The 27279-nt window shown below is 49.1% G+C and overlaps 1 protein-coding gene across 6 annotated transcripts in view; it reads right to left on the reverse strand.

Annotated features, from left to right (window-relative positions):
* The window catches only part of LRRC71 (leucine rich repeat containing 71), a 669208-nt gene that overhangs the window by 258173 nt on the left and 383756 nt on the right, over positions 1 to 27279 (reverse strand). For all 6 annotated transcript variants that reach the window (XM_086945316.1, XM_086945315.1, XM_086945313.1 and 3 more), the window contains one exon: positions 16027 to 16110. In XM_086945316.1, coding sequence (XP_086801442.1) covers positions 16027 to 16110 — 84 coding nt within the window. The remainder of the gene's footprint in view (positions 1 to 16026; positions 16111 to 27279) is intronic.

Here is a 27279-nt window from a genome sequence, read left to right on the forward strand (position 1 = left end):
TGAGTATTGGTGTTTAGGGGATACCTTGATAAGTAATCCGCCAGTACATTTTCCAGTCCCGCTAAGTATTCGACCCTAAAGCAAACGTTTTCCAAATCCAGGACCCACTTGGCTATGCGTGGAGTACTGCATTGAATTTGTTTAGGTGAAAACATGAATGTTAGAGGTTTGTGGTCTGTGCAGATGGTGAATTTGGTAACCCAAAGAAAAAAATTAAAATGATTAACGGCCCAAAAGCACGCCAAGGCCGAGATGCAAAGGCTATGATTGTCTCACCACTCTCCCCTTTTTGAGATAATGTCGCCCCCAAACCTTTGTTAGAATAGTCAGTGCTTAATATGGTTCTCTTTCTAGGGTCAAAGGACCCCAGGGCAGGTGACTCAACGATTTCCTTCTTCAATATGTCCAAAATATTGCAGTTCTTCCCATATGAATTCTTGTTTCTTTTTCCAACAGCTCTCGCAACCCATCGCATGTCTCAGAAAACAAACTTGGCCATATACTCAATAAGACCAAAAAAGGATTTGAGTTCCTCCTTGTTAGTGAGGTCGGAGCATCACTCACAGCTTGAATTAAACTGCATTTAGGTCTAGCACCTTCTTGGAACATGGAGTGTCCCTTGTAGTCCACTGAACCTACTTTTACCTTGCATTTGTCACATTTTACTGTCAGGCCTGCATCCAACAATCTCTTGCAACACTGTTTTGAAAATAGTATTATGTTCTTCAGCAGATGACCCGTACATCAATATGTCATCTTGGAAGCACATGGTGTTTGTGATGCCAGTGAGTACTTGTTGCATCATTTTCTGGAAAACTGCAATAGCAGAGGCAAGTCCAAAGTGCATCTTGACAAATATATATGCGCCAAAGGGGAGGTGAGTGCTGTTAAGGGCATAGATTCGGGGTGCAGTTCCACTTGGTGGTACGCAATAGATAGGTCAATGACTGAAAAAAACTTGGCTTCCCCCATGGTGCTCAACATTTCAATTATATTAAGGAGGAGGAATCTCTCTACCCCAATATTGTCATTAAGGCTGCGCAGGTCAACGCAGAGGTGGATGCCTTCCCCATTGGCCTTAGAAGCTATTACTATGGGTACCAACCACTCTGAATATTCAATGGATTGGATGACACCCATCCTACTTAACCTGTCAAGCTCATTCTTGAGGGGCTGTCTCATGAGGAGAGGAACAGAGAGGGTTCTGTGAACCACAGGCTTAGCTCCTTGTTTAACTTTTATTTTGTATTGGAAATCTCTCAACAACCCCAGTTTGTCCACAAAGAGTCCCGGAAAGTCATCACATAGTGCGTTACTCCTGTTGGAATCTTCCACCAGGATAAATTGATCTTTATTGTTAGGGTCAAGTATAATGCCCAACTCCTTCTGGTGTTGCCAGCCAAGAAGGTTGGACGCTTTCTTTACCAGATACACCTTACCCACAGTGGATCTCCCTTTAAAGTGTATGTGTACTTTCATCATACCTGCAAGGGGAATGGGGTCTTTGGTATAGCCCTCAGGACTAATGTCAGGTTGGCTTATCTCTGCACTTAGATCTACCAAATATCTTTTGTAATCATCAAGATTTAGTAGGGTAAAGGGGGAACAAAATTCTGCAAACATTTCTATAGGATTTTTGTTGAGTAGAACCATACATTTAGGATAGTCAGGTTTGGTATTTTCCCCCTCACCTTTCACTTAAAATACAAATTTCTGGTGTTGTTCACTTTCTCCATTAACTACCTTGACTTGGCTGTTGTCCCCATCCCTACAAACTCTGGCCAAATGCCCTCTTCTGTTGCATCTTTTGCATGTGACACTGCGGGCGGAGCAGTGCAGACTGTTGGCCAAGTGATTATTACTGCTGCATCTATAACATTTTAAGCCATGGTTTTCTGTCATGGGCTTGTTGATGGGCTCCTCTTTGTTCTTTACATTGAGTACATTGCTGTGTGGTTCTCACACTTGTAAAGAAGCAACTACTTTCTCAGTAACCTTTATTTCTTTCATGCATTTGGCTGTGTGCTCGATGGCTTGAGCCAAGGTAATTGCCGCTCTGAGTGTGGGATTTTTTGCTAGTAATTTCTCTTGTATTCTACTGTTACTCATGTACCTAACTAATTGATCGCTTATGAGGGAGTCATTGAATTCACCAAAATCACATAATTGGGCGAGTCCCCTCAATGCCGCTATGTAGTTGTTGACAGACTCCTTCTTGTCCTGTACACAATTAAAGAACTTGTGGCACTCAAGAACTACATTTACTTTGTCCAAAAAATGTGTTTCCAACTTCATAAGAGTAACACCATACACATCTAGATCATCATCCTCTTCAATTTCTGGTTCTGGTAATGTCTCATACACCTTACGATCATACCCCCCCAGGTTAAGCAGTAGAATATGTTGTTTGCATATTGCCGAACCCCCCCCCGGCAATCAGATAGGACTCAAATAACTCTGTCCAATCTTTCCAGTGAATTTCTGGTTCTCCACTTTCGCTTAAAAAAAGGTGTTTGGCTAGTACCTGGAGTACCCTTGATTAGGTGACTGGTGCTACGGGTATATAGATACAAAGAAGGCGCAGGGATGCTGAAGAGAAGGGTATGAGTGCAAAGCAAAGTACAACTGGCTAATGGAAAAAACACAAAATAGCGTGCGAAAGTCCGTAAAAGTTCGAGCTGGCACCATGTCACAGAGAATGATGGAAGGACTTGGCCTGAATGGTGTGTGTTTCCCCTGATGCCTGACACACTCAAAAGGTGAGTGTATCACCGATGGTGCTAAATCACATCCCACATCCGTGGATTGAAGAGTGAGGGAAAACACAATGGAGTAAGTGACCTAATGGCTGACACCTAGGGAAGGTGAGTATCAACCGGTAGAGCTAAATCACAAATAACTTGTTTTACATAGTGGGAATAAGGTACTTGTTGGACCCTGCCCTTTTGGCAGGTTCACCCCGAGACTTTTTGCTTTTTCCTAGCCTGTTTCTGGAACCTGGTGGTGGTGATTTTAGGCCTCTGCGCACTTTTTCACTGTGGTACAGTGTAAAGTGCTTGAGCTCTCTGTGTATGTGTGGTGAGTGACCTGCCCTCCCATAGGAATGAATGGGGAATATGTATGCCCATGGTAGTTCCTGATGTGTAGGGAGTGCAGGGGGCGAGTTTGATATGTGCAAACTCGTGAGATTGAATGCCGCGTAATGGTATATGGGGCATGGGTGTGTCTAGTCTAGAAGTGCCACTTTTGGAAGTTGGTATATTTGTGTAATTTGTGTCTGGCGTGTGATTGGCTGGTGAGCCTGGTCGAGGAGTGCCCGGGCCTGCTTGTGGATTGACTGTCTGGTTTGAGGGTGACAGGGGCTGGAGAGACCAGGAGGTTGTCTGAGTCAGCCCATGGATGAAAGGCAGCCTCTGCTGCCAGGGAAGTGGGAGGAGATGGCACCTGATAGTGAAGGGCTGTGCCTGCCTGACCACAATGCTGGCTCCACCTCCCGCTGGGCGACTGTCACCTCTGTCCCTGATACCGACAGGACTTCCCTATAACCAGTTCTAGCTGGTTCTCACACTGCCTGCACAAAGACTTCAAAGACTTTTCTCAGTATAAGAAGGGGCTGTGTCCCCTTCCAATTTGTTCTTGTTTCTAACTTGAATCTGCCAGGGGCGTGCTGCTGCTTGGGCTCAGGGGAATCCCTGGGCCCTGCCCAGCCCCTGGACCTCTGATGGACTTTCCTGGATGCCTGGAGGACTTCTGGGGGACCCCTCTGCCTTGCCTGGGCTGATTGGGGGGACTTTTCTTTGCCCCTGGGAATCTCTGGGACCATTGGCAGCATGGAGAAGCTGCCTTTCCCTTCAGAGAACTTTTTCTTGCTTTTGCCTGGGCTTATGATAGCCTAAAAGTGCCTGGAAGCGCTTTGTTTGCCTCTAGCGCTTTGGAGCTCTTTATTTTGACCCTTTGCAGTATGGAGCTGCTCTCGGACCTGCTATTTAGCCCGAGTTTCGATATTTTTGGAGGTCTGTGGTGCCTCCCCTCGTGAATCCGGCTCTAGCGCGGTTGTGAGGCCGAGAGGGCGGTCTTCCCGTGACCTGCGCCCTCAAAACTCATCTGCCGCCTGTTCACCGCCGCTGCCCAGGGCCAGGAATACCCCCAGAAGTTGCCGTTCGTAAACGGAGGCTGCCGCGGTGAAGATCGGAGCCGCTGCGCTCCCATTGGCTGGAGGAGCCGAGCCCCCTCACCAACGCCGCGACGGGATAGGCCCGTGCGGTGCAGCGTCATCGCCGTGGTCGTGCCGTGATTGGCTGAGAAGTGGAGCATCACTGAAAGCCTGTCCCGGGAGCCGCACTGCCATTGGCTGACTCCCGGGTGTGTCAGAGGCTCGCCCCAAACGCCGTGTCCGGATTGGTCCCTGTCCTCGGGACTGCTGGAGGAGCCGAGAGAGCCGAGGAAGAGGATGGCGGCCGTTGCGGGGCTCCCGTGACCGAAAGGGAGCCCCAAGAGAAGGAGCTTGGCCGGCTACAGGGGCTCCCGTGTGCTGAGGGAGCCCCGAGGGAGGAGAGCCGCCGATCGCCAGTAAACCGGTGAGTGGGGCAGAGGAAAGGGAGGGGCGCCGGGACACATTGTCGGTGTCCGCCCCCCCCCCGGTCAGCGTGAAGCAACGAGGGCTTCAAGGGCGGCCCCGGTTGGCAGTGGGTCGCCCCAACGTGTGTAGAGCCCTGAGAGGCTCCCTGCCCCTATGATTGTGTTTAGAGCCACGGAGGCTCTAGGGGGCACAGTTGTTTGGAGAGCCTGAGGGCTCCCTGGAGACTATTTTGTTTAAGAGCCTGTTTGGCTCCAGCGTTTGGCCATTTTTTAATTAGAGGGGGCGTCGGGGCACATTGCCGGTGCCCGCCCCCTCCTGCCTGCGAGGGATTTGTTAAGAGCCTCGAGGGCCCCTGTGTGGCTCCAACGTTCTGCGCAGTGTGGTGTAAGAGCCTGTGTGGCTCCACCGATTGACCGCAGGTTTGTTCTAAGGGTCAGTGAGGACCCTGTCGCAGTTGGGACTTTCAGCTGCCCAGCAATTAGTGGGCAGCTGCACCGTTTAGGTCTTGTGAGTATTCCAGGTGCCCAGCAAGTAGTGGGCACCTGCTACGTTTAGGTTTTGCACCCCTGACTGGTGCTGCATGGCAGCGCGCCCTGACATTGGGACACAGGGCGTCTTAGCCCCAACAAGGCCAGTTGGCCTAGGGACTACCACAGGCGGTGGCTTATGTAAGTTGTGCGCAATGTGGTTATCTGCTATGTCTAGGATGGTAACTGCCTACTGTGTGTTTTTGCGTTATTGAGTTGTTGTGCACCTCTGAATGTATTTCTATGCATCATGTGTCTTTCTTTCCCTTTACTACTCCTCTGAATGTATATTTATGCATCATGGGTAATGTGTTCCTTCTTAGACCCCTAAACGCTGTGTGATACTTAGGTGGTTGTCCTTACTACTCCTCTGAATGTATATTTATGCATCATGGGTAATGTGTTCCTTCTTAGACCCCTAAACGCTGTGTGATACTTAGGTGGTTGTCCTTACACCTCTGAATGTTTTTATGCATCATGTGTTTCCCTTTACTACTCCTCTGAATGTGTTTCATGCATCATGGGTAATGTGTTCTTGTTTATACCCCTAAATGTATTTTATTCTTAGGTGGTTGTTCTTTTTAGTACAGGTGGTCCTAGTGAGGTCCTGGCACCTGTTCCCAGTAGTTACTGGATGTGATTTATAACTGTTACTTTGTGCTACAGTGATTTTATATCCTTTTATTCTAATTTCTGACAAGTATTTCTATTTTTTAAAGTGTTGATTCTGACAGTGGCCCATGTGGCCCTGTCTTGTAAATAATCCCTTGTGAATATTACCCGTGCCAGTTGGCACCATGTAATTTGTGTGATACTATCTGATGTGTTTTTACAATACAAAAGTTATTTTATAATAACCTTGTGTGGAGTCCCTTTTGTGGTGTGCCTAGTATGTTGTTGCTGTTGTGTGCTGGCGCAAATGCTTTACACATTGCCTCCGAGTTTAGCCTTACTGCTCGTGCCAAGCTACCAAGGGGGTGAGCAGGGGTTATCTTGGCGTGTGACTTACTTGCCCTGACTAGAATGGTGGTTTCTGCCTGCCTTTGGCGTCAGCCTTAGCCTACCAGAAATAGCCAGTTCTAACATTGTTGGTCAGCGGTGCGGATTTGGACTTGTGTTTGCGCAGTGCCACAGCGACAACTGGCTACATTACAAAACGCTGCATTTTTTTAGATAGTCACATGTTTGGGATTTTTGTTTTTCCTCAAAGTGTCATTTTCAAATGTGTTCCTGCGCTTTATTTTTAGTGGCAGATGAGAGAAATTGACGGGGCGGGACGCCAGTAGAGGGCGAGGTTCCCATAGATTAGGATTTCCTTGCTGGGTCCAGTGGCCAATCCCTGTTCCTGTCCCTGTGTGGGTAGATGGAAGAGAGGGAGTGTGGAGGAGAAATGACTAGCTCAGGAGGGTGGTTATCGCCTGAGTGTAGTGTGTGTGTCTGGATTCCACAGTATGGTAGGATCCAGTGGTGGCAGCTTAAATGTGTCCAGTGAGTGTGAAGTCCCATTCCCAGTTTCCAGAGTATGGTGCCTGGTGCTCAGTAAGAGGGGTACAGGTTGTGAGTCAGAGGCAGTGAGGAACTGTCTCACCAGTCTGGAGGGGGAGTGTGTGGATGAGTGGTGTCTTGAACTGGAGGAGTTGGTGTGAGTTGTTTTTTTTTAAGGAGCTTGCACGTGAGGTGTACCTCTGGTGGTGTGCAGGATGTCCTGCAGAGGCATTAGGAAGTGATTCTAAAAGTATTGGCTTGTGTATCTGATGATCCTGTGAAGGGGAAGAGGTTCATGTGTAACCCAGCTAGGTCCCAGTAGTATGGTAGGGGTGTAGGGGCTCACGCACTGTCTCAGTGGAGGCGGAGTGAGTGTGGGACGGTGTGTCCCACGTTGGCCCGAAACCCTATCTCAGGGCCTTGAGGGTTCCCTGGCGTGTGCTCTGTCTAGCCAGAGACATACTGGGCCTGTAGTCATGGAACTGGAAGGGGGTGCAGAGGGACGGTGTCCTTACTTCTGACCCCGGTGCAACCTGAGGGTTTAGATCTTAGGTTGGGAGATTAGGAAACTTCTAGGTCAAGAGGAATCTCTGCCAAAGTGGATCAGCTGAAGAGACTGAGGAGGCTGCCCTTGCTGTGTGATCTGGGGCTCACCTGCAGTTTGTTGTTTCCACTAAGGTAGAGGAAAGGGGACTTTGCTGTGTGCTGTGTCCCCCCACCTGCTTGAAGAGGAACTGTGCTGTGTGCTTTGTACCTCAGAAGTGAAATAGTTTCCAGGTGGTAGACCAGTGATGGAGTGAGGTCCTGATCTGGTAGGAGAATTGTGTTCTGGTGAGTGCTTCTCTGTGAGGGTGCGGAAACCTAGAAGTAGTGGTAGGGTGGGGCATTCTTGCCCGTGGCCACTGGTCAGCCTGAGGGTATGGTCCCTAGGTTGAAGGATCAGTCGTAGTTGTAGCTACACTGAGAGAGAGAGTGGAGACTGGCTATTGTGTGCCAGGGATTACTGCCCCCCACTCTGTGGATTGGTTAGGACCTGTGATTTGGATGGCCTATGGCCTGGTCCTGGCTGTGGACCGCTAGAGAGTACCAGTGGGGTATCCTAGTTGGGTCAGAGAGTTCTGGTTTGGAGGTAACCAGGTGGGTTCAGAGTGGCGTAGAACCGGAAGGTGTCCCTGCTGTGCGGGTCCGTGTCTGTGTTTTGTCGCCCAAAGCAAGGAAGCCCATCAGTGGAGTGATTGGTTTACCCTGCATTTTGGCTGGAAGGGGGTTGTGTTGGACCCGGCCCTTTTGGCAGGTTCACCCCGAGACTTTTTGCTTTTTCCTAGCCTGTTTCTAGAACCTGGTGGTGGTGATTTTAGGCCTCTGCACACTTTTTCACTGTGGTACAGTGTAAAGTGCTTGAGCTCTCTGTGTATGTGTGGTGAGTGACCTCCCCTCCCATAGGAATGAATGGGGAATATGTATGCCCATGGTAGTTCCTGATGTGTGGGGAGTGCAGGGGGCGAGTTTTATATGTGCGAACTCGTGAGATTGAATGCTACGTAATGGTATATGCGGCATGGGTGTGTCTAGTCTAGAAGTGCCACTTTTGGAAGTTGGTATATTTGTGTAATTTGTGTCTGGCGTGTGATTGGCTGGTGAGCCTGGTCCAGGAGTGCCTGGGCCTGCTTGTGGATTGACTGTCTGGTTTGAGGGTGACAGGGGCTGGAGAGCCCAGGAGGTTGTCTGAGTCAGCCCATGGATGAAAGGCAGCATCTGCTGCCAGGGAAGTGGGAGGAGAAGACACCTGATAGTGAAGGGCTGTGCCTGCCTGACCACAATGCTGGCTCCACCTCCCGCTGGGCGACTGTCACCTCTGTCCCTGATACTGACAGGACTTCCCTATAACCAGTTCTAGCTGGTTCTCACACTGCCTGCACAAAGACTTCAAAGACTTTTCTCAGTATAAGAAGGGGCTGTTTCCCCTTCCAATTTGTTCTTGTTTCTAACTTGAATCTGCCAGGGGCGTGCTGCTGCTTGGGCTCAGGGGAATCCCTGGGCCCTGCCCAGCCCCTGGACCTCTGATGGACTTTCCTGGATGCCTGGAGGACTTCTGGGGGACCCCTATGGCTTGCCTGGGCTGATTGGGGGGACTTTGCTTTGCCCCTGGGAATCTCTGGGACCATTGGCAGCATGGAGAAGCTGCCTTTCCCTTCAGAGAACTTTTTCTTGCTTTTGCCTGGGCTTATGATAGCCTAAAAGTGCCTGGAAGCGCTTTGTTTGCCTCTAGCGCTTTGGAGCGCTTTACTTTGACCCTTTGCAGTATGGAGCTGCTCTCGGACCTGCTATTTAGCCAGAGTTTCGATATTTTTGGAGGTCTGTGGTGCCTCCCTCGTGAATCCGGCTCTAGCGCGGTTGTGAGGCCGAGAGGGCGGTCTTCCCGTGACCTGCGCCCTCAAAACTCATCTGCCGCCTGTTCACCGCCGCTGCCGGGGGCCAGTAATACCCCGTGAAGTTGCAGTTCGTAAACGGAGGCTGCCGCGGTGAAGATCGGAGCTGCTGCGCTCCCATTGGCTGGAGGAGCCGAGCCCCCTCACCAACACCGCGACGGGATAGGCCCGTACGGCGCAGCATCATCGCCGTGGTCATGCTGTGATTGGCTGAGATAGGTGTGGCAGGGTATACTCAGACATGAGTCCCTTTCTCACTGCTCCATCAGGATTCAAGCAAGCCGGGCCGAAGAAGGCTGAAATGCCAGAAACCGGTCCCCGGTAGCTTGTCTCCTTTCTGGTGAAGAATTGGCTTGGTAGTTTAGTCTGCCCTGTTCCCATGATGCACTGGCCCAGGGACAGACTGATTTGCATATAGCCAGGTTCTGAGCTGGGATGGGGCAGTGAGATAAATAACGGTGATGGATCAAGCCCTGATCTTTGGACTGGGTAAGAGTGGTCTGTTTAACTCAGACACTCTGTTCATCACCACCCCCTTTTTGTAAATCGTGATTGGCTGAGAAGCGGAGCGTCACTGAAAGCCTGTCCCGGGAGCCGCACTGCCATTGGCTGACTCCCGGGTGTGTCAGAGGCTCGCCCCAAACGCCGCGTCCGGATTGGTCCCTGTCCTCGGGACTGCTGGAGGAGCCGAGAGAGCCGAGGAAGAAGATGGCGGCCGTTGAGGGCTCCCGTGACCGAGAGGGAGCCCCGAGAGAAGAAGCGTGGCCGGCTGCAGGGGCTCCCGTGTGCTGAGGGAGCCCCGAGGGAGGAGAGCCGCCGCTCGCCAGTAAACCGGTGAGTGGGGCAGAGGAAAGGGAGGGGCGCCGGGACACATTGTCGGTGTCCGCCCCCCCCCCCCCCCCCCGGTAGAGCGAGCTCACGCTCATGGTCAGCGTGAAGCCACGAGGGCTTCAAGGGCGGCCCCGGTTGGCAGTGGGTCGCCCCAACGTGTGTAGAGCCCGGAGAGGCTCCCTGCCCCTATGATTGTGTTTAGAGCCACGGAGGCTCTAGGGGGGACAGTTGTTTGGAGAGCCTGAGGGCTCCCTGGAGACTATTTTGTTTAAGAGCCTGTTTGGCTCCAGCGTTTGGCCATTTTTTAATTAGAGGGGGCGTCGGGGCACATTGCTGGTGCCCGCCCCCTCCTGCCTGCAAGGGATTTGTTAAGAGCCTCGAGGGCCCCTGGGGACACATAGTTCCAGAGCCAGTGTGGTGTAAGAGCCTGTGTGGCTCCAACGATTGAGCGCAGTTTTGTTCTAAAGGTCAGTGAGGACCCTGTCGCAGTTGGGACTTTCAGCTGCCCAGCAATTAGTGGGCAGCTGCACCGTTTAGGTCTTGTGAGGATTCCAGGTGCCCAGCAAGTAGTGGGCACCTGCTACGTTTAGGTTTTGCGCCAGTGGCGCACCCCTGACTGGCGCTGCATGGCAGCGCGCCCTGACATTGGGACACAGGGCGTCTTAGCTCCAACAAGGCCAGTTGGCCTAGGGACTGCCACAGGTGGTGGCTTATGTAAGTTGTGCACAATGTGGTTATCTGCTATGTCTAGGATGGTAACTGCCTACTGTGTGTTTTTGCGTTATTGAGTTGTTGTGCACCTCTGAATGTATTTCTATGCATCATGTGTCTTTCTTTCCCTTTACTACTCCTCTGAATGTATATTTATGCATCATGGGTAATGTGTTCCTTCTTAGACCCCTAAACGCTGTGTGATACTTAGGTGGTTGTCCTTACTACTCCTCTGAATGTATATTTATGCATCATGGGTAATGTGTTCCTTCTTAGACCCCTAAACGCTGTGTGATACTTAGGTGGTTGTCCTTACACCTCTGAATGTTTTTATGCATCATATGTTTCCCTTTACTACTCCTCTGAGTGTGTTTCATGCATCATGGGTAATGTGTTCTTGTTTATACCCCTAAATGTATTTTATTCTTAGGTGGTTGTTCTTTTTAGTACAGGTGGTCCTAGTGAGGTCCTGGCACCTGTTCCCAGTAGTTACTGGATGTGATTTAAAACTGTTACTTTGTGCTACAGTGATTTTATATCCTTTTATTCTAATTTCTGACAAGTATTTCTATTTCTAAAAGTGTTGATTCTGACAGTGGCCCATGTGGCCCTGTCTTGTAAATAATCCCTTGTGAATATTGCCCGTGCCAGTTGGCACCATGTAATTTGTGTGATACTATCTGATGTGTTTTTACAATACAAAAGTTATTTTATAATAACCTTGTGTGGAGCCCCTTTTGTGGTGTGCCTAGTATGTTGTTGCTGTTGTGTGCTGGCGCAAATGCTTTACACATTGCCTCCGAGTTTAGCCTTACTGCTCGTGCCAAGCTACCAAGGGGGTGAGCAGGGGTTATCTTGGCATGTGACTTCCTTGCCCTGACTAGAATGGTGGTTTCTGCCTGGCTTTGGTGTCAGCCTTAGCCTACCAGAAATAGCCAGTTCTAACAGTACTGTACTGGGTGTGCGTATCACCATGAATGGCAATGTGACATATGGTTATAAACCATATATGAACAGTTCCACGTGGAGGAAATGAGGGACTGTAACAGGTGTGCGTATCACCGTGAAGGGTTTCACGCAACGAATGGCAAAATGACAGATGGGTATAAATAATATTCCACGTGGAGGAATAAGCTACAGGTATGCGTACAACCGTGATGGGTAACACGCACTGAGTGGTGAGCGTGTCACCGTGCAGGTAGCAGGAAGGCACAAGGAAACCAGGAGGCTGGGGCGCTGACAGGCAAAAAGAGAGGTTTTACTTGCTGGAGATGGGTTCTCTACAGCGCTGCAAAGACGGAGCACCCACGCAGGGAACTCCTCCAACAGGACAGCACTGGACGGACTGCAGCACGGTCAGGGTAACTGCGGGGTCAAAATGACGACACCTGTGACTGGGACGTTGACAGGAACCCCTTCGCGCTGGACCGGCTGAGGGGAGGCGGATGCGCTGGAAAGGATCTCACCAGCAGGGGCGCTGACAGGAATCTCCTCCCGTCGGGACAGCTGAGAGGAGGCTGATGTGCCGGACGAGGAATCCCTACAAGTGCTGGAAGGAATCTTAACCTCGCTGACAGGAAACTTTACCTCGGAACCGGCTGAGGGACGCTGACGCGCCAGATAAGTGGGAACAGCTGAGGTGGCGATGCGGAGGCTCATGCTGGGATGCTGACTGACTTGCCCAGCAGTGTCTTTTGTTATGTCAGTAATTCGCCTGTGAGGAAATTTCGCCCTCAAATAGCTGAGGAAGAGAGAAGTCTCGCTCAGGGACGCTGCTCACTTGAGGGCTGGAGGGTGAGATTGCAGGTGAGCCAGGATAGTAATGCCACTACTGTTTGACAAGTGTTGAATACCGGAGGCTGGTACCCTGTAGAGAAAGCAACGTAGGTGGTATGAACTCCTACAGCGACCGTGGGTCACAGCTCTGCCTAGGTGAAGGTGATGGATGAATACCCCAGCCTTGAAACACTTGGAAACAGAGTTCACAGAGAACTCACAGCCTTTGAATGTCCTTGAGAGAGTACTGAAAGGGGAGATGACCAGCTGCCCCCTGCGCAGGATCATCGCCAGTGTTAGAATTCAAAAGAAGCGAAGAAGCAAAGACGAGGTAAGGTAGAACTCTTTATTCTGGCCATCCACTCTCCACACTGGGAGAGTGTCAACATTCTAATGTTAACTCTATTGGAACATTCCATTTTACACAGGGAAAAGGGGGATACAGGGGAGAACTGTACCATTTGGAAAAAAGAAGAAAGGTACAGTAAAATATAAGGCGAGTTACAAATTACGATGCAGGTCACAACAGTATTTTTACAAATAGATAAAAAAATGTGGGCAGTATCACCATCGTCATGACTGCTATCCTGACCACTAACAACAACTGCAGCTTAAACCATCTGGAAACGTGGTCCTCCAGCTTCGAAACGGCTCAATCATCGTTAGACTGAATCACCAAATCTGGGTCCCTATGTCCCCACGCAAGTATTTGACAGGACCAGTGGCCCACACTAATGGAAATTCAAACAAGCACTGTGGCGTGTTAGGTGTTAGTGGGCCTATAACAGATTTCAACCAACTAATGAATAAGCCAGAATAGTGTTCAAAATGTATGTATTCCAAGATCACTGGGGATAGATGCAGAGGAGGATCTATGGCATACAGTACCATGTTGTCTGAATAGAGGGAAATACTTAAAGGCCACAGGCAAAACTGTAGGGCAGAGGCTGCATGTCGTTGCCGAATGATGCATGCCAGTGGTTCCACTGTTATAGTGCATAACAATGGTGACAGGGGCCAGCCTGTCGAGGACCTCTTCCTATGGTGAACCGTTTTAGAGGTGTGTCCATTGACCTGCACCTGGGTATACAAAAGACGAATCCAGCTAAGTAACACCTCTGGAATGCCATAGGGGTCATGATTGCAAACTCCCATGTGCTTGCATTTCAAATCCCATGGTTAAAGGCCCTACCCCACAAATTGTTAGCAATGATAAATAATTATAAGGAGAAAACAAGCACTTGGTGGTATCAGCAGGTTTCTTCAATCCTTGTTTCGGAGTTTGAAGACTTGCTGGGAAAGTGAAGCCAACACGTGTTTCGCCCACTCACAGAGCACAGTCCTGAGGCTTTCTCAAGGCTGTCGGTATTAATGATTTGCATTTTAAGATAATAGCTCGTCAGGTCGGTGTGGTATCTATCTGTAGTATGATGGGTGAATTCTGCAGTCCCTGGTGGCACATCAGACAATGTTGTCACATCCTGGGTGGGCAGGTACTTCCTAATGGTGCTGGAAAGCTGTTGCTGTGGGTAAAGCTTGCCTATCCAGTTTGACATCTGGGAATATTTATAATCCGAGGAGCCTACAGGAAGATATATCCATCATAAGAGCTGTACTATAGCTACAAGCGGTACAAAAGGGGGTGGTGATGGACGGAGCATCTGAATCAATCAAACACTCACACCCAGTCAAAAGATCTGGGTTTAATCCATCACCTTTCTTTAGCCCACTCTGCCACCCCAGTTCAGACATGGCTATATGCAAATCAGTCTGACCCTGTGCCTCATGGGAACAGTCCAGCCCGAACTGCCAAGCCATGTCTTCCCTGGACCGGAAACAAGCTACCGAGGACCGGTTTCTGGCATTCCAGCCGTCTTCAGCCCAGCTTGCTTGAATCCAGTGGCAAAGTGAGCAAGGGACTCACGTCTGAGCATACCCTGCCACACTTATGGCGGCCAAAAGCGGTACAAAAGGGGGTGGTGATGGACGAAGCATCTGAATCAATCAAACACTCACACCCAATCAAAAGATCTGGGTTTAATCCATCACCGTTCTTTAGCCCACTCTGCCACCCTAGTTCAGACATGGCTATATGCAAATCAGTCTGCCCCTGTGCCTCATGGGAACAGTCCAGCCCGAACTGCCAAGCAATGACTTCCCTGGACCGGAAACAAGCTACCGAGGACCGGTTTCTGGCATTCCAGCCGTCTTCAGCCCGGCTTGCTTGAATCCTGTGGCAAAATGAGCAAGGGACTCACGTCTGAGCATACCCTGCCACACTTATGGCGGCCAAAAGCAAGATTCAAGCAAGCCGGGCTGAAGACGGCTGGAATGCCAGAAACCGGTCCTCGGAAGCTTGTTTCCGGTCCAGTGAAGGCATGGCTTGGCAGTTCGGGCTGGACTGTTCCCATGAGGCACAGGGTCAGACTGATTTGCATATAGCCATGTCTGAACTGGGGTGGCAGAGTGGGCTAAAGAACGGTGATGGATTAAACCCAGATCTTTTGACTGGGTGTGAGTGTTTGATTGGTTCAGATGCTCTGTCCATTACCACCCCCTTTTGTACCGCTTTTGGCCGCCATAAGTGTGGCTGGGTATGCTCAGATGTGAGTCCCTTGCTCACTTTGCCACTGGATTCAAGCAAACCGGGCTGAAGACGGCTGGAATGCCAGAAACCGGTCCTCGGAAGTTTGTTTCGGGTCCAGGGAAGGCATGGCTTGGCAGTTCGGGCTGGACTGTTCCCATGAGGCACAGGGTCAGACTGATTTGCATATAGCCATGTCTGAACTGGGGTGGCAGAGTGGGCTAAAGAACGGTGATGGATTAAACCCAGATCTTTTGACTGGGTGTGAGTGTTTGATTGGTTCAGATGCTCCGTCCATTACCATCCCCTTTTGTACCGTACTATAGCTACAGGCAGAAATTTCTCGTTTTTTTATTGCAATTAAGACGTCTTAGACGATCTTCCATGTGCAAGCTTCCTTACATTATTGTATTGTGTTAGGCACTGCTTTAAGTTTACTTTGCATTTAAGTTCACCACAGCATAAACGTTTCCCGAAAACCCATGCCTCAAACTTCACAAAGCATGCTAGCATCATTATATAAAGTAACCATGGATTCTTTCCACAAGATTGCGTATACAAATCGAGTGCTCTTCTCAATTATAGAAAAGTTGTCTCTAAGAGTACTTCTACTTATGGGTTCCTTGGCTGAAAGCTCCTCATCCTCCAGCACTGCCCTTCTACTGCAGCCAATGTCCTGGGTGAACATATTTATTACAAGCCTCCTTAAAGTGTGGGTGGACAGGGCCAGATACTCAGTTTGGTTTGGAGCTACAGAGCAGGGACCTCAGTTTGCACAACTGGTCAGCATAAGCTTATTGAGTTTAAGGTTAATATCCATTGCAGCACTTAGGGTATCTACAGAGACAAGCTGTGTAATCAGGAAGAAATCGATTGAACGGGGGCCTTTGTGCACCTGACATCTAAGAACTTGCCATGTGTTTTAGGTAAAATTGAAAAACTTGAAAACAACAACATAAAGAGCTCAAAAACCGACCAATAAGATGTCTTTTCATGGTGAGACATTGAATACACGCTAGTGGGTCAAACCAAGATAAGGGCCAAAGAAGAGCGATTAGGAGGAAAACAAAAGTTAAAATACACAAAATATTTTTTATCACAGACCTCTGCAAGCTTCATTGCTCCCTCGTCTTTGATCCGATTGTGGGACAGGTCAAGCCACAACAGAGAGCGGTTCCGTCGTAAAACCTGAATTAAAAATAATAATAATAATAATTCCTTGTTATAATACTCAATACTCAGTCTTCTGCAAATTACTTTTTATTGATTGCATTGTACCTATTTCATCTTCTCTTTCATCTTTCCTTTTCTTCTCTCTTTGCTTTTCCCCTCTTTTCTCTTTTTTTCCCCCCTATCCTTTCCCCTTAAAATTCATGAAATGCTTTTGTTATTATTCATTTTGACATTAGGATTTTTAAGCTTTGTACTTCTCCATTTATCTTGTACCTTTCCGTTTGTCAATTGTTATCTTTTTATTATTCTAATAAAGCTTTTCAAACATAAAAAAAATAATTAAGTGAAGAAGAGACAAAATGAAAGGCAAATTGTAAGTAGGAAAAGGAACAGATGTAGCTGCAAACTGCATGTTTCGTATACAGTCTTAAATTCCTGTTATAGGAACCCGTGCAAGATGGGTAGTAAAAAGCACATTGTAATAGTACAGGCCAGACAATAGGTAAACACAGGAGCCACTGTTGTTGAAACTCAGCCTTCTTTTCTCAGGAACATCTACAACAATCTGTCTCTGTCCCATACCTCTAACATTCGAGAGCCGAACAGAAGGACAGCGAGGGCCATAATTGCACACATAAATGCACTGAAAACGTTGATTTTCTGAGTGAGGCAGGTGATAAAATCCTAAACAATATAAGTTCTAGGCTTCAGAATCAAGAGTGCAATTTTAAAATATATTCTACCTGTCCTAATTACTAATCAACGATATAATACTCAACAGGTATGAGATTTTGTGAAAAGGATGTTCTCTCCCTCTACCACAGTTCACTCACTGGGAGCTGGGAGTTCAATGGAGCTCCCACCGTGAATGAAGACATTGGCTGTGAGGGAATAGCTTGATATCTAACACATTCTACCTAAACATTAGATTTACTTACTCATGAGCTATTAAACCAATGATGCGAAGTGCAAATATTTTTTTGGGGTGGTACAAGATCAGCTTTTTCGGTCTAGGTGACTTTCGGCCACATTCGATCCCTGCAGCCAGGTTGCTGACCGGTAGTCTTGCGATAAAATCCCTTTTCCCTACTGTGCTGGCATGGCTAGTTTAAAAATCACAACTACTGAAAGAGTTGAACTACCATCTACTTTGAACCAGTCCTCACCAAAGTTGCAGCTATCCCCAAAGCCTGATAATGGATTCTTACACTGGCAGGACAACAAACCGGATCATTTGCTCTTGTTGGATCCATAGGACTGAGAGTGTCTATTATTTCATGCAACCAACCTACCTATAGAACCTGGCCAATTGTGCCCAGTCAGTCAAAGTACTTTTATTCGGCCACATGGCCATAAAAAGACACAAACACATCATCATCAATAGTGTACAAAAAATACTTGGGAGTGTTAGCTCCTCTGCCTAGGTTTTCGCACAAGTAGAGCATTTAAATACAATTACAGAACAGTATAATCAAATGTACAGTCAGTTCATACATAACAATCCACATAATCAATACATACTCAACTTAAAATTTCCATAAAACATACAACCATAAAAGCTCAGTCAATCGAAAAATAAACAAATTAGGAACTCCAAGCTCTGTAAAGGTTCTTTTGATGTAAATCAAACAAGGAATGGAATCCATAGGATCTAGTTTCACACAATCTTCTAAGATTTGTCTGGAAAATTTGGTCTGAGGGGATTGCCTCATCTTCAGCCATAATAGGAGCGGCCCAATCTTTATCATGCCATCCATATATGGAAGGCCAACTTCTGTACGCGCTATGAAGGTTGCGGTGCTTTAGGGGAGGGCTAACAGCCTGCTTAAGGACTTATTTTCTATGGTTTGCAAACATTATAATATAATTGCAGAAACTTGACTCATATGTACCCAAAGAAAGCTTTATACAGTGAATTTAGTTATATAGTAGGCTTATGGCCAAGTTCCTGGAAAATTTAAAAACAGCGTGCTCTGTGAACCCTCTGAGTTAAAACCTTGTCCCACTTTAGGTTAGTGTCCAACATGATACCGAGAAAATTAAAATGCTGGACCTTTGTAATGGGGGGTCTCACTTATATAAAACCTGCGTGAACGTGTTTTCTGTGACCAGCAAATCATGATGTATGATTTCTGATGGTTAACCTTTAATTTGAGTTCCCCCATAAATTCATTAAAGGAATCGAGTAATAACGTTGGCCCATTAGTGGTGTGGAAAATTAGCACCACATAAATAATCTGCATAATGGAGAAGGGATATAGGACATGTACCCACCATGGAAGAATCCCTCTCCCTAGCCATCAGCACTCGATCGACGGAATTAATATAGTCTAGAAATAAAAAAGGGGCTAGTATACAGCCAGGTCTGAACCCCTGGCTAGACGTAACAAGCATTGGAAATGCAATAGGTCTAGGATTTATTTGAGTTAGAGCTAATGGCATTGTAAATGGCAATGTCTTTTAGCTATGTGTTATGGAGTGTATGCATGTGGTGTGTAGTGGAATTATGTGGGTTGGATTGGAATTGTAGCAATGGTGGCATGCTGCGCTTTAGATGAATATGTGTAAAAGTAAAGTGCACCATATTGCGATTGCTACAATAATTAATTGTGGATGAGTTAACAATTGATGTGTGCACTGATAGCTGGTGGTGTGTGTGCCTGGTGGAAGCATGCACTGCCGGCTGGTGGTGTGTGCCTGGTGAAAGCGTGCACTGACGGCTGGTGTTGTGTGTGCATGGTCAAAGTGTGCACTGATGGCTGGTGGTGTGTGTGTGTTTGGTGAAAGCGTGCACTGACGTCTGGTGGTGTGTGCCTGGTGGAAGCCTGCACTGACAGCTGGTGGTGTTTGTGCCCGGTGAAAGCGTGCACTGACAGCTGGTGGTGTGTGTGTGTGGTTGTGTGTGTGGGGTGGTGAGTGTGTGGTGGTGAGTGTGGTGGTGAGAGTGTGGTGTGTGAGTGTGTGTGTGGTGGTGTGTGTGTTTGGCGGTGTGTGTGTGTGTGTGTGTGTGGTGTGTGTGTGGTCTTATGTGTGTGGTCTTATGTGTGTGTGTGTGGTGGACTTAGTACGAGTTTTCGTACCCTGCACACTCACACACTGCCCCTACACACTCACACACTGCTCACCCTACACACTCACACAATGTTCACCCTGCACACACACACACTGCTCACCCTGCACACTCACACACTGTTCACCCTGCACACTCACACAATGTTCACCCTGCACACTCACACAATGTTCACCCTGCACACTCACACACTGCTCACCCTACACACTCTCACACTGCTCACCCTACACACTCACACACTGCTCACCCTACACACTCACACACTGCTCACCCTACACACTCACACACTGCTCACCCTACAAACTCACACAATGTTCACCCTGCACACTCACACACTGTTCACCCTACACACTCACACAATGTTCACCCTGCACGCTCACACACTGTTAACCCTGCATACTCACACACTGCTCACCCAACACCTTCACACACTGCTCACCCTACAAACTCACACAATGTTCAACCTGCACACTGACAGACTGCTCACCCTACACACTCACACAATGTTCACCCTGCACACTCACACACTGTTAACCCTGCATACTCACACACTGCTCACCCTACACACTCAAACACTGCTCACCCTACGTAATGCAAAAAGACCTAGCTCTGCCCTTTGGCCTGTGTTGTAATCGTACAGTAGGTTGTGAGTAGTTGGGCTTGATTGGTTGGGGCGTCCCCTCCTTGCTGCTCCCCTCACAGAGGGCTGGCTGCCTCCATGAAGCTCCCAAGACACGTGTTCACCTGTTCTTTGTTTTAGCTCCTGTGTGTCAGTGCCCCATGTAAGCGCACAAACATACCCTTTTCTCTCTGGAACACTCACTCTGCAGAGTCACTCTCACTCTGCAGTCACTCTCACTCTGCAGTCACTCATGCAGTCACTCTCACTCTGCAGACACTCATGCAGTCACTCTCACTCATACAGTCACTCTCACTCTGCAGTCACTCATGCAGTCACTCTCACTCTGCAGTCACTCATGCAGTCACTCTCACTCTGCAGTAACTCATGCAGTCACTCTCACTCTGCAGTCAGTCATGCTGTCACTCTCACTCTGCAGTCACTCTCACTCTGCAGGAACTCTCACTCTGCAGCCACTTTCACTCTGCAGCCACTTTCACTCTGCAGCCACTTTCACTCTGCAGCCACTTTCACTCTGCAGTCACTCTCACTCTGCAGTCACTCTCACTCTGCAGTCACTCTCACTCTGCAGTCACTCTCACTCTGCAGTCAGTCAGGCTGTCACTCTCACTCTGCAGTCAGTCATGCTGTCACTCTCACTCTGCAGTCAGTCATGCTGTCACTCTCACTCTGCAGTCAGTCATGCTGTCACTCTCACTCTGCAGTCACTTTAACTCTGCAGTCACTCTCACTCTGCAGTCAGTCATGCTGTCACTCTCACTCTGCTGTCACTCACTCTGCAGTCACTCTCACTCTGCAGGCACTCTCAATCTGCAGCCACTTTCACTCTGCAGCCACTCTCACTCTGCAGTCACTCTCACTCTGCAGTCACTCTCACTCTGCAGTCACTCTCACTCTGCAGTCACTCTCACTCTGCAGGCACTCTCAATCTGCAGGCACTCTCACTCTGCAGCCACTTTCACTCTGCAGCCACTTTCACTCTGCAGTCACTCTCACTCTGCAGTCACTCTCACTCTGCAGTCACTCTCACTCTGCAGTCACTCTCACTCTGCAGTCAGTCATGCTGTCACTCTCACTCTGCAGTTAGTCATGCTGTCACCCTCACTCTGCAGTCAGTCATGCTGTCACTCTCACTCTGCAGTCACTCTCACTCTGCAGTCATTCGTGCAGTCACTCTCACTCTGCAGTCACTCTCACTCTGCAGTCATTCGTGCAGTCACTCTCACTCTGCAGTCACTCTCACTCTGCAGTCATTCGTGCAGTCACTCTCACTCTGCAGTCACTCTCACTCTGCAGTCACTCTCACTCTGCTGTCACTCATGCTGTCACTCTCACTCTGCTGTCACTCATGCTGTCACTCACTCTACTGTCACTCATGCTGTCACTCTCACTCTGCAGTCACTCATGCTGTCACTCTCACTCTGCAGTCACTCATGCTGTCACTCTCACTCTGCTGTCACTCTCACTCTGCTGTCACTCTCACTCTGCCTCCACTCATGCTGTCACTCTCACTCTGCTGTCACTCTCACTCTGCAGTCAGTCATGCTGTCACTCTCATTCTGCTGTCACTCTCACTCTGCAGTCATTCATGCTGTCACTCTCACTCTGCTGTCACTCTCACTCTGCAGTCAGTCCTGCTGTCACTTTCACTCTGCTGTCACTCATGCTGTCACTCTCACTCTGCAGCCACTCATGCTGTCACTCTCACTCTGCAGTCACTCATGCTGTCACTCTCACTCTGCAGTCAGTCATGCTGTCACTCTCCCTCTGCAGTCACTCATGCTGTCACTCTCACTCTGCAGTCACTCTCACTCTGCAGTCACTCTCACTCTGCTGTCACTCTCACTCTGCTGTCACTCTCACTCTGCTGTCACTCTCACTCTGCTGTCACTCTCACTCTGCAGTCACTCTCACTCTGCTGTCACTCTCACTCTGCTGTCACTCTCACTCTGCAGTCACTCTCACTCTGCAGTCAGTCATTCTGTCACTCTCACTCTGCAGTCAGTCATGCTGTCACTCTCACTCTGCAGTCAGTCATGCTGTCACTCTCACTCTGCAGTCACTCTCACTCTGCAGTCATTCGTGCAGTCACTCTCACTCTGCAGTCACTCTCACTCTGGTGTCACTCATGCTGTCACTCTCACTCTGCAGTCACTCTCACTCTGCAGTCATTCGTGCAGTCACTCTCACTCTGCAGTCACTCTCACTCTGTTGTCACTCATGCTGTCACTCTCACTCTGCTGTCACTCATGCTGTCACTCACTCTACTGTCACTCATGTTGTCACTCTCACTCTGCAGTCACTCATGCTGTCACTCTCACTCTACTGTCACTCTCACTCTGCTTCCACTCATGCTGTCACTCTCACTCTGCTGTCACTCTCACTCTGCTGTCACTCTTACTCTGCAGTCAGTCATGCTGTCACTCTCACTCTGCTGTCACTCTCACTCTGCAGTCAGTCATGCTGTCACTTTCACTCTACTGTCACTCATGCTGTCACTCTCACTCTGCAGTCACTCATGCTGTCACTCTCACTCTGCAGTCAGTCATGCAGTCACTCTCCCTCTGCAGTCACTCATGCTGTCACTCTCACTCTGCAGTCACTCTCACTCTGCAGTCACTCTCACTCTGCAGTCACTCTCACTCTGCAGTCACTCTCACTCTGCTGTCACTCTCACTCTGCTGTCACTCTCACTCTGCTGTCACTCTCACTCTGCTGTCAGTCATGCTGTCACTCTCACTCTGCTGTCACTCTCACTCTGCAGTCAGTCATGCTGTCACTCTCACTCTGCTGTCACTCTCACTCTGCAGTCAGTCATGTTGTCACTCTCACTCTGCTGTCACTCATGCTGTCACTCTCACTCTGCTGTCACTCTCACTCTGCTGTCACTCTCACTCTGCTGTCACTCATGCTGTCACTCTCACTCTGCAGTCACTCTCACTCATGCTGTTGCTCTAATACCTTTGGGTAATGTTTGCGCTATATAAAAATGCATAAATAAATATTCATGTATTACAGAGGTTCTTGGTCAAAAATGTCATTCTTGCAAGGAGGGGTGTAGGCGTAATAATTACAGGGTTATGTAGAGCACGCTGGCTGTTGTATAGTTTAGAATTTGAGATTAAATGATCATGCGTTTTACATCTGCACATTTCTATACATAATGCAGTCAGTCATGCTGTCACTCTCACTCTGCAGTCAGTCATGCTGTCACTCTCACTCTGCAGTCACTCTCACTCTGCAGTCATTCGTGCAGTCACTCTCACTCTGCAGTCACTCTCACTCTGCAGTCACTCTCACTCTGCTGTCACTCATGCTGTCACTCTCACTCTGCTGTCACTCATGCTGCCACTCACTCTACTGTCACTCATGCTGTCACTCTCACACTGCAGTCACTCATGCTGTCACTCTCACTCTGCTGTCACTCTCACTCTGCAGTCACTCTCACTCTGCAGTCACTCTCACTCTGCTGTCACTCTCACTCTGCAGTCACTCTCACTCTGCAGTCACTCTCACTCTGCAGTCACTCTCACTCTGCAGTCACTCTCACTCTGCAGTCACTCTCACTCTGCAGTCACTCTCACTCTGCAGTCAGTCATGCTGTCACTCTCACTCTGCAGTCAGTCATGCTGTCACTCTCACTCTGCAGTCAGTCATGCTGTCACTCTCACTCTGCAGTCACTCTCACTCTGCAGTCATTCGTGCAGTCACTCTCACTCTGCAGTCAGTCTCACTCTGCTGTCACTCATGCGGTCACTCTCACTCTGTTGTCACTCATGCTGTCACTCACTCTACTGTCACTCATGCTGTCACTCTCACTCTGCAGTCACTCATGCTGTCACTCTCACTCTGCAGCCACTCATGCTGTCACTCACTCTGCTGTCACTCTCACTCTGCTTCCACTCATGCTGTCATGCTCACTCTGCTGTCACTCTCACTCTGCTGTCACTCTCACTCTGCAGTCAGTCATGCTGTCACTCTCACTCTGCTGTCACTCTCACTCTGCAGTCAGTCATGCTGTCACTTTCACTCAGCTGTCACTCATGCTGTCACTCTCACTCTGCAGCCACTCATGCTGTCACTCTCACTCTGCAGTCAGTCATGCAGTCACTCTCACTCTGCAGTCAGTCATGCAGTCACTCTCCCTCTGCAGTCACTCATGCTGTCACTCTCACTCTGCAGTCACTCTCACTCTGCAGTCACTCTCACTCTGCTGTCACTCTCACTCTGCTGTCACTCTCACTCTGCTGTCACTCTCACTCTGCTGTCACTCTCACTCTGCTGTCACTCTCACTCTGCAGTCACTCTCACTCTGCAGTCACTCTCACTCTGCAGTCACTCTCACTCTGCAGTCACTCTCACTCTGCAGTCACTCTCACTCTGCTGCCACTCTCACTCTGCTGTCACTCCCACTCTGCTGTCACTCTCACTCTGCTGTCACTCTCACTCTGCTGTCAGTCATGCTGTCACTCTCACTCTGCTGTCACTCTCACTCTGCAGTCAGTCATGCTGTCACTCTCACTCTGCTGTCACTCTCACTCTGCAGTCAGTCATGTTGTCACTCTCACTCTGCTGTCACTCATGCTGTCACTCTCACTCTGCTGTCACTCTCACTCTGCTGTCACTCTCACTCTGCTGTCACTCATGCTGTCGCTCTCACTCTGCAGTCACTCTCACTCATGCTGTTGCTCTAATACCTTTGGGTAATGTTTGCGCTATATAAAAATGCATAAATAAATATTCATGTATTACAGAGGTTCTTGGTCAAAAATGTCATTGTTGCAAGGAGGGGTGTAGGCGTAATAATTACAGGGTTATGTAGAGCACGCTAGCTGTTGTATAGTTTAGAATTTGAGATTAAATGATCATGCGTTTTACATCTGCACATTTCTATACATAATGCAGTCAGTCATGCTGTCACTCTCACTCTGCAGTTAGTCATGCTGTCACCCTCACTCTGCAGTCAGTCATGCTGTCACTCTCACTCTGCAGTCACCCTCACTCTGCAGTCATTCATGCAGTCACTCTCACTCTGCAGTCACTCTCACTCTGCAGTCACTCTCACTCTGCTGTCACTCATGCTGTCACTCTCACTCTGCTGTCACTCATGCTGCCACTCACTCTACTGTCACTCATGCGGTCACTCTCACTCTGCAGTCACTCATGCTGTCACTCTCACTCTGCAGTCACTCATGCTGTCACTTTCACTCTGCTGTCACTCTCACTCTGCTGTCACTCTCACTCTGCCTCCACTCATGCTGTCACTCTCACTCTGCAGTCAGTCATGCTGTCACTCTCATTCTGCTGTCACTCTCACTCTGCAGTCAGTCATGCTGTCACTCTCACTCTGCTGTCACTCTCACTCTGCAGTCAGTCCTGCTGTCACTTTCACTCTGCTGTCACTCATGCTGTCACTCTCACTCTGCAGCCACTCATGCTGTCACTCTCACTCTGCAGTCACTCATGCTGTCACTCTAACTCTGCAGTCAGTCATGCTGTCACTCTCACTCTGCAGTCACTCATGCTGTCACTCTCACTCTGCAGTCACTCTCACTCTGCAGTCACTCTCACTCTGCAGTCACTCTCACTCTGCAGTCACTCTCACTCTGCAGTCACTCTCACTCTGCAGTCACTCTCACTCTGCTGTCACTCTCACTCTGCTGTCACTCTCACTCTGCTGTTACTCTCACTCTGCTGTCACTCTCACTCTGCAGTCACTCTCACTCTGCAGTCACTCTCACTCTGCAGGCACTCTCACTCTGCAGGCACTCTCACTCTGCAGGCACTTTCACTCTGCAGCCACTTTCACTCTGCAGTCACTCTCACTCTGCAGTCACTCTCACTCTGCAGTCACTCTCACTCTGCAGTCACTCTCACTCTGCAGTCACTCTCACTCTGCAGTCAGTCATGCTGTCACTCTCACTCTGCAGTCAGTCATGCTGTCACTCTCACTCTGCAGTCAGTCATGCTGTCACTCTCACTCTGCAGTCACTCTCACTCTGCAGTCATTCGTGCAGTCACTCTCACTCTGCAGTCACTCTCACTCTGCTGTCACTCATGCTGTCACTCTCACTCTGCTGTCACTCATGCTGTCACTCACTCTACTGTCACTCATGCTGTCACTCTCACTTTGCAGTCACTCATGCTGTCACTCTCACTCTGCAGCCACTCATGCTGTCACTCTCACTCTGCTGTCACTCTCCCTCTGCTTCCACTCATGCTGTCACTCTCACTCTGCTGTTACTCTCACTCTGCTGTCACTCTCACTCTGCAGTCAGTCATGCTGTCACTCTCACTCTGCTGTCACTCTCACTCTGCAGTCAGTCATGCTGTCACTCTCACTCTGCAGTCACTCTCACTCTGCAGTCACTCTCACTCTGCAGTCACTCTCACTCTGCAGTCAGTCATGCTGTCACTCTCACTCTGCAGTTAGTCATGCTGTCACCCTCACTCTGCAGTCAGTCATGCTGTCACTCTCACTCTGCAGTCACTCTCACTCTGCAGTCATTCGTGCAGTCACTCTCACTCTGCAGTCACTCTCACTCTGCAGTCACTCTCACTCTGCTGTCACTCATGCTGTCACTCTCACTCTGCAGTCACTCATGCTGTCACTCTCACTCTGCAGTCACTCATGCTGTCACTCTCACTCTGCTGTCACTCTCACTCTGCTGTCACTCTCACTCTGCCTCCACTCATGCTGTCACTCTCACTCTGCTGTCACTCTCACTCTGCAGTCAGTCATGCTGTCACTCTCATTCTGCTGTCACTCTCACTCTGCAGTCATTCATGCTGTCACTCTCACTCTGCTGTCACTCTCACTCTGCAGTCAGTCCTGCTGTCACTTTCACTCTGCTGTCACTCATGCTGTCACTCTCACTCTGCAGCCACTCATGCTGTCACTCTCACTCTGCAGTCACTCATGCTGTCACTCTCACTCTGCAGTCAGTCATGCTGTCACTCTCCCTCTGCAGTCACTCATGCTGTCACTCTCACTCTGCTGTCACTCTCACTCTGCAGTCACTCTCACTCTGCTGTCACTCTCACTCTGCTGTCACTCTCACTCTGCTGTCACTCTCACTCTGCTGTCACTCTCACTCTGCTGTCACTCTCACTCTGCTGTCACTCTCACTCTGCAGTCACTCTCACTCTGCAGTCAGTCCTTCTGTCACTCTCACTCTGCAGTCAGTCATGCTGTCACTCTCACTCTGCAGTCAGTCATGCTGTCACTCTCACTCTGCAGTCACTCTCACTCTGCTGTCACTCTCACTCTGCTGTCACTCTCACTCTGCTGTCACTCTCACTCTGCTGTCACTCTCACTCTGCTGTCACTCTCACTCTGCAGTCACTCTCACTCTGCAGTCACTCTCACTCTGCAGTCACTCTCACTCTGCAGTCACTCTCACTCTGCAGTCAGTCATGCTGTCACTCTCACTCTGCAGTTAGTCATGCTGTCACCCTCACTCTGCAGTCAGTC

This window comes from Lissotriton vulgaris, chromosome 12 (genome assembly GCF_964263255.1).
Source record: "Lissotriton vulgaris chromosome 12, aLisVul1.2, whole genome shotgun sequence".
Classification (NCBI taxonomy): domain Eukaryota; kingdom Metazoa; phylum Chordata; class Amphibia; order Caudata; family Salamandridae; genus Lissotriton; species Lissotriton vulgaris.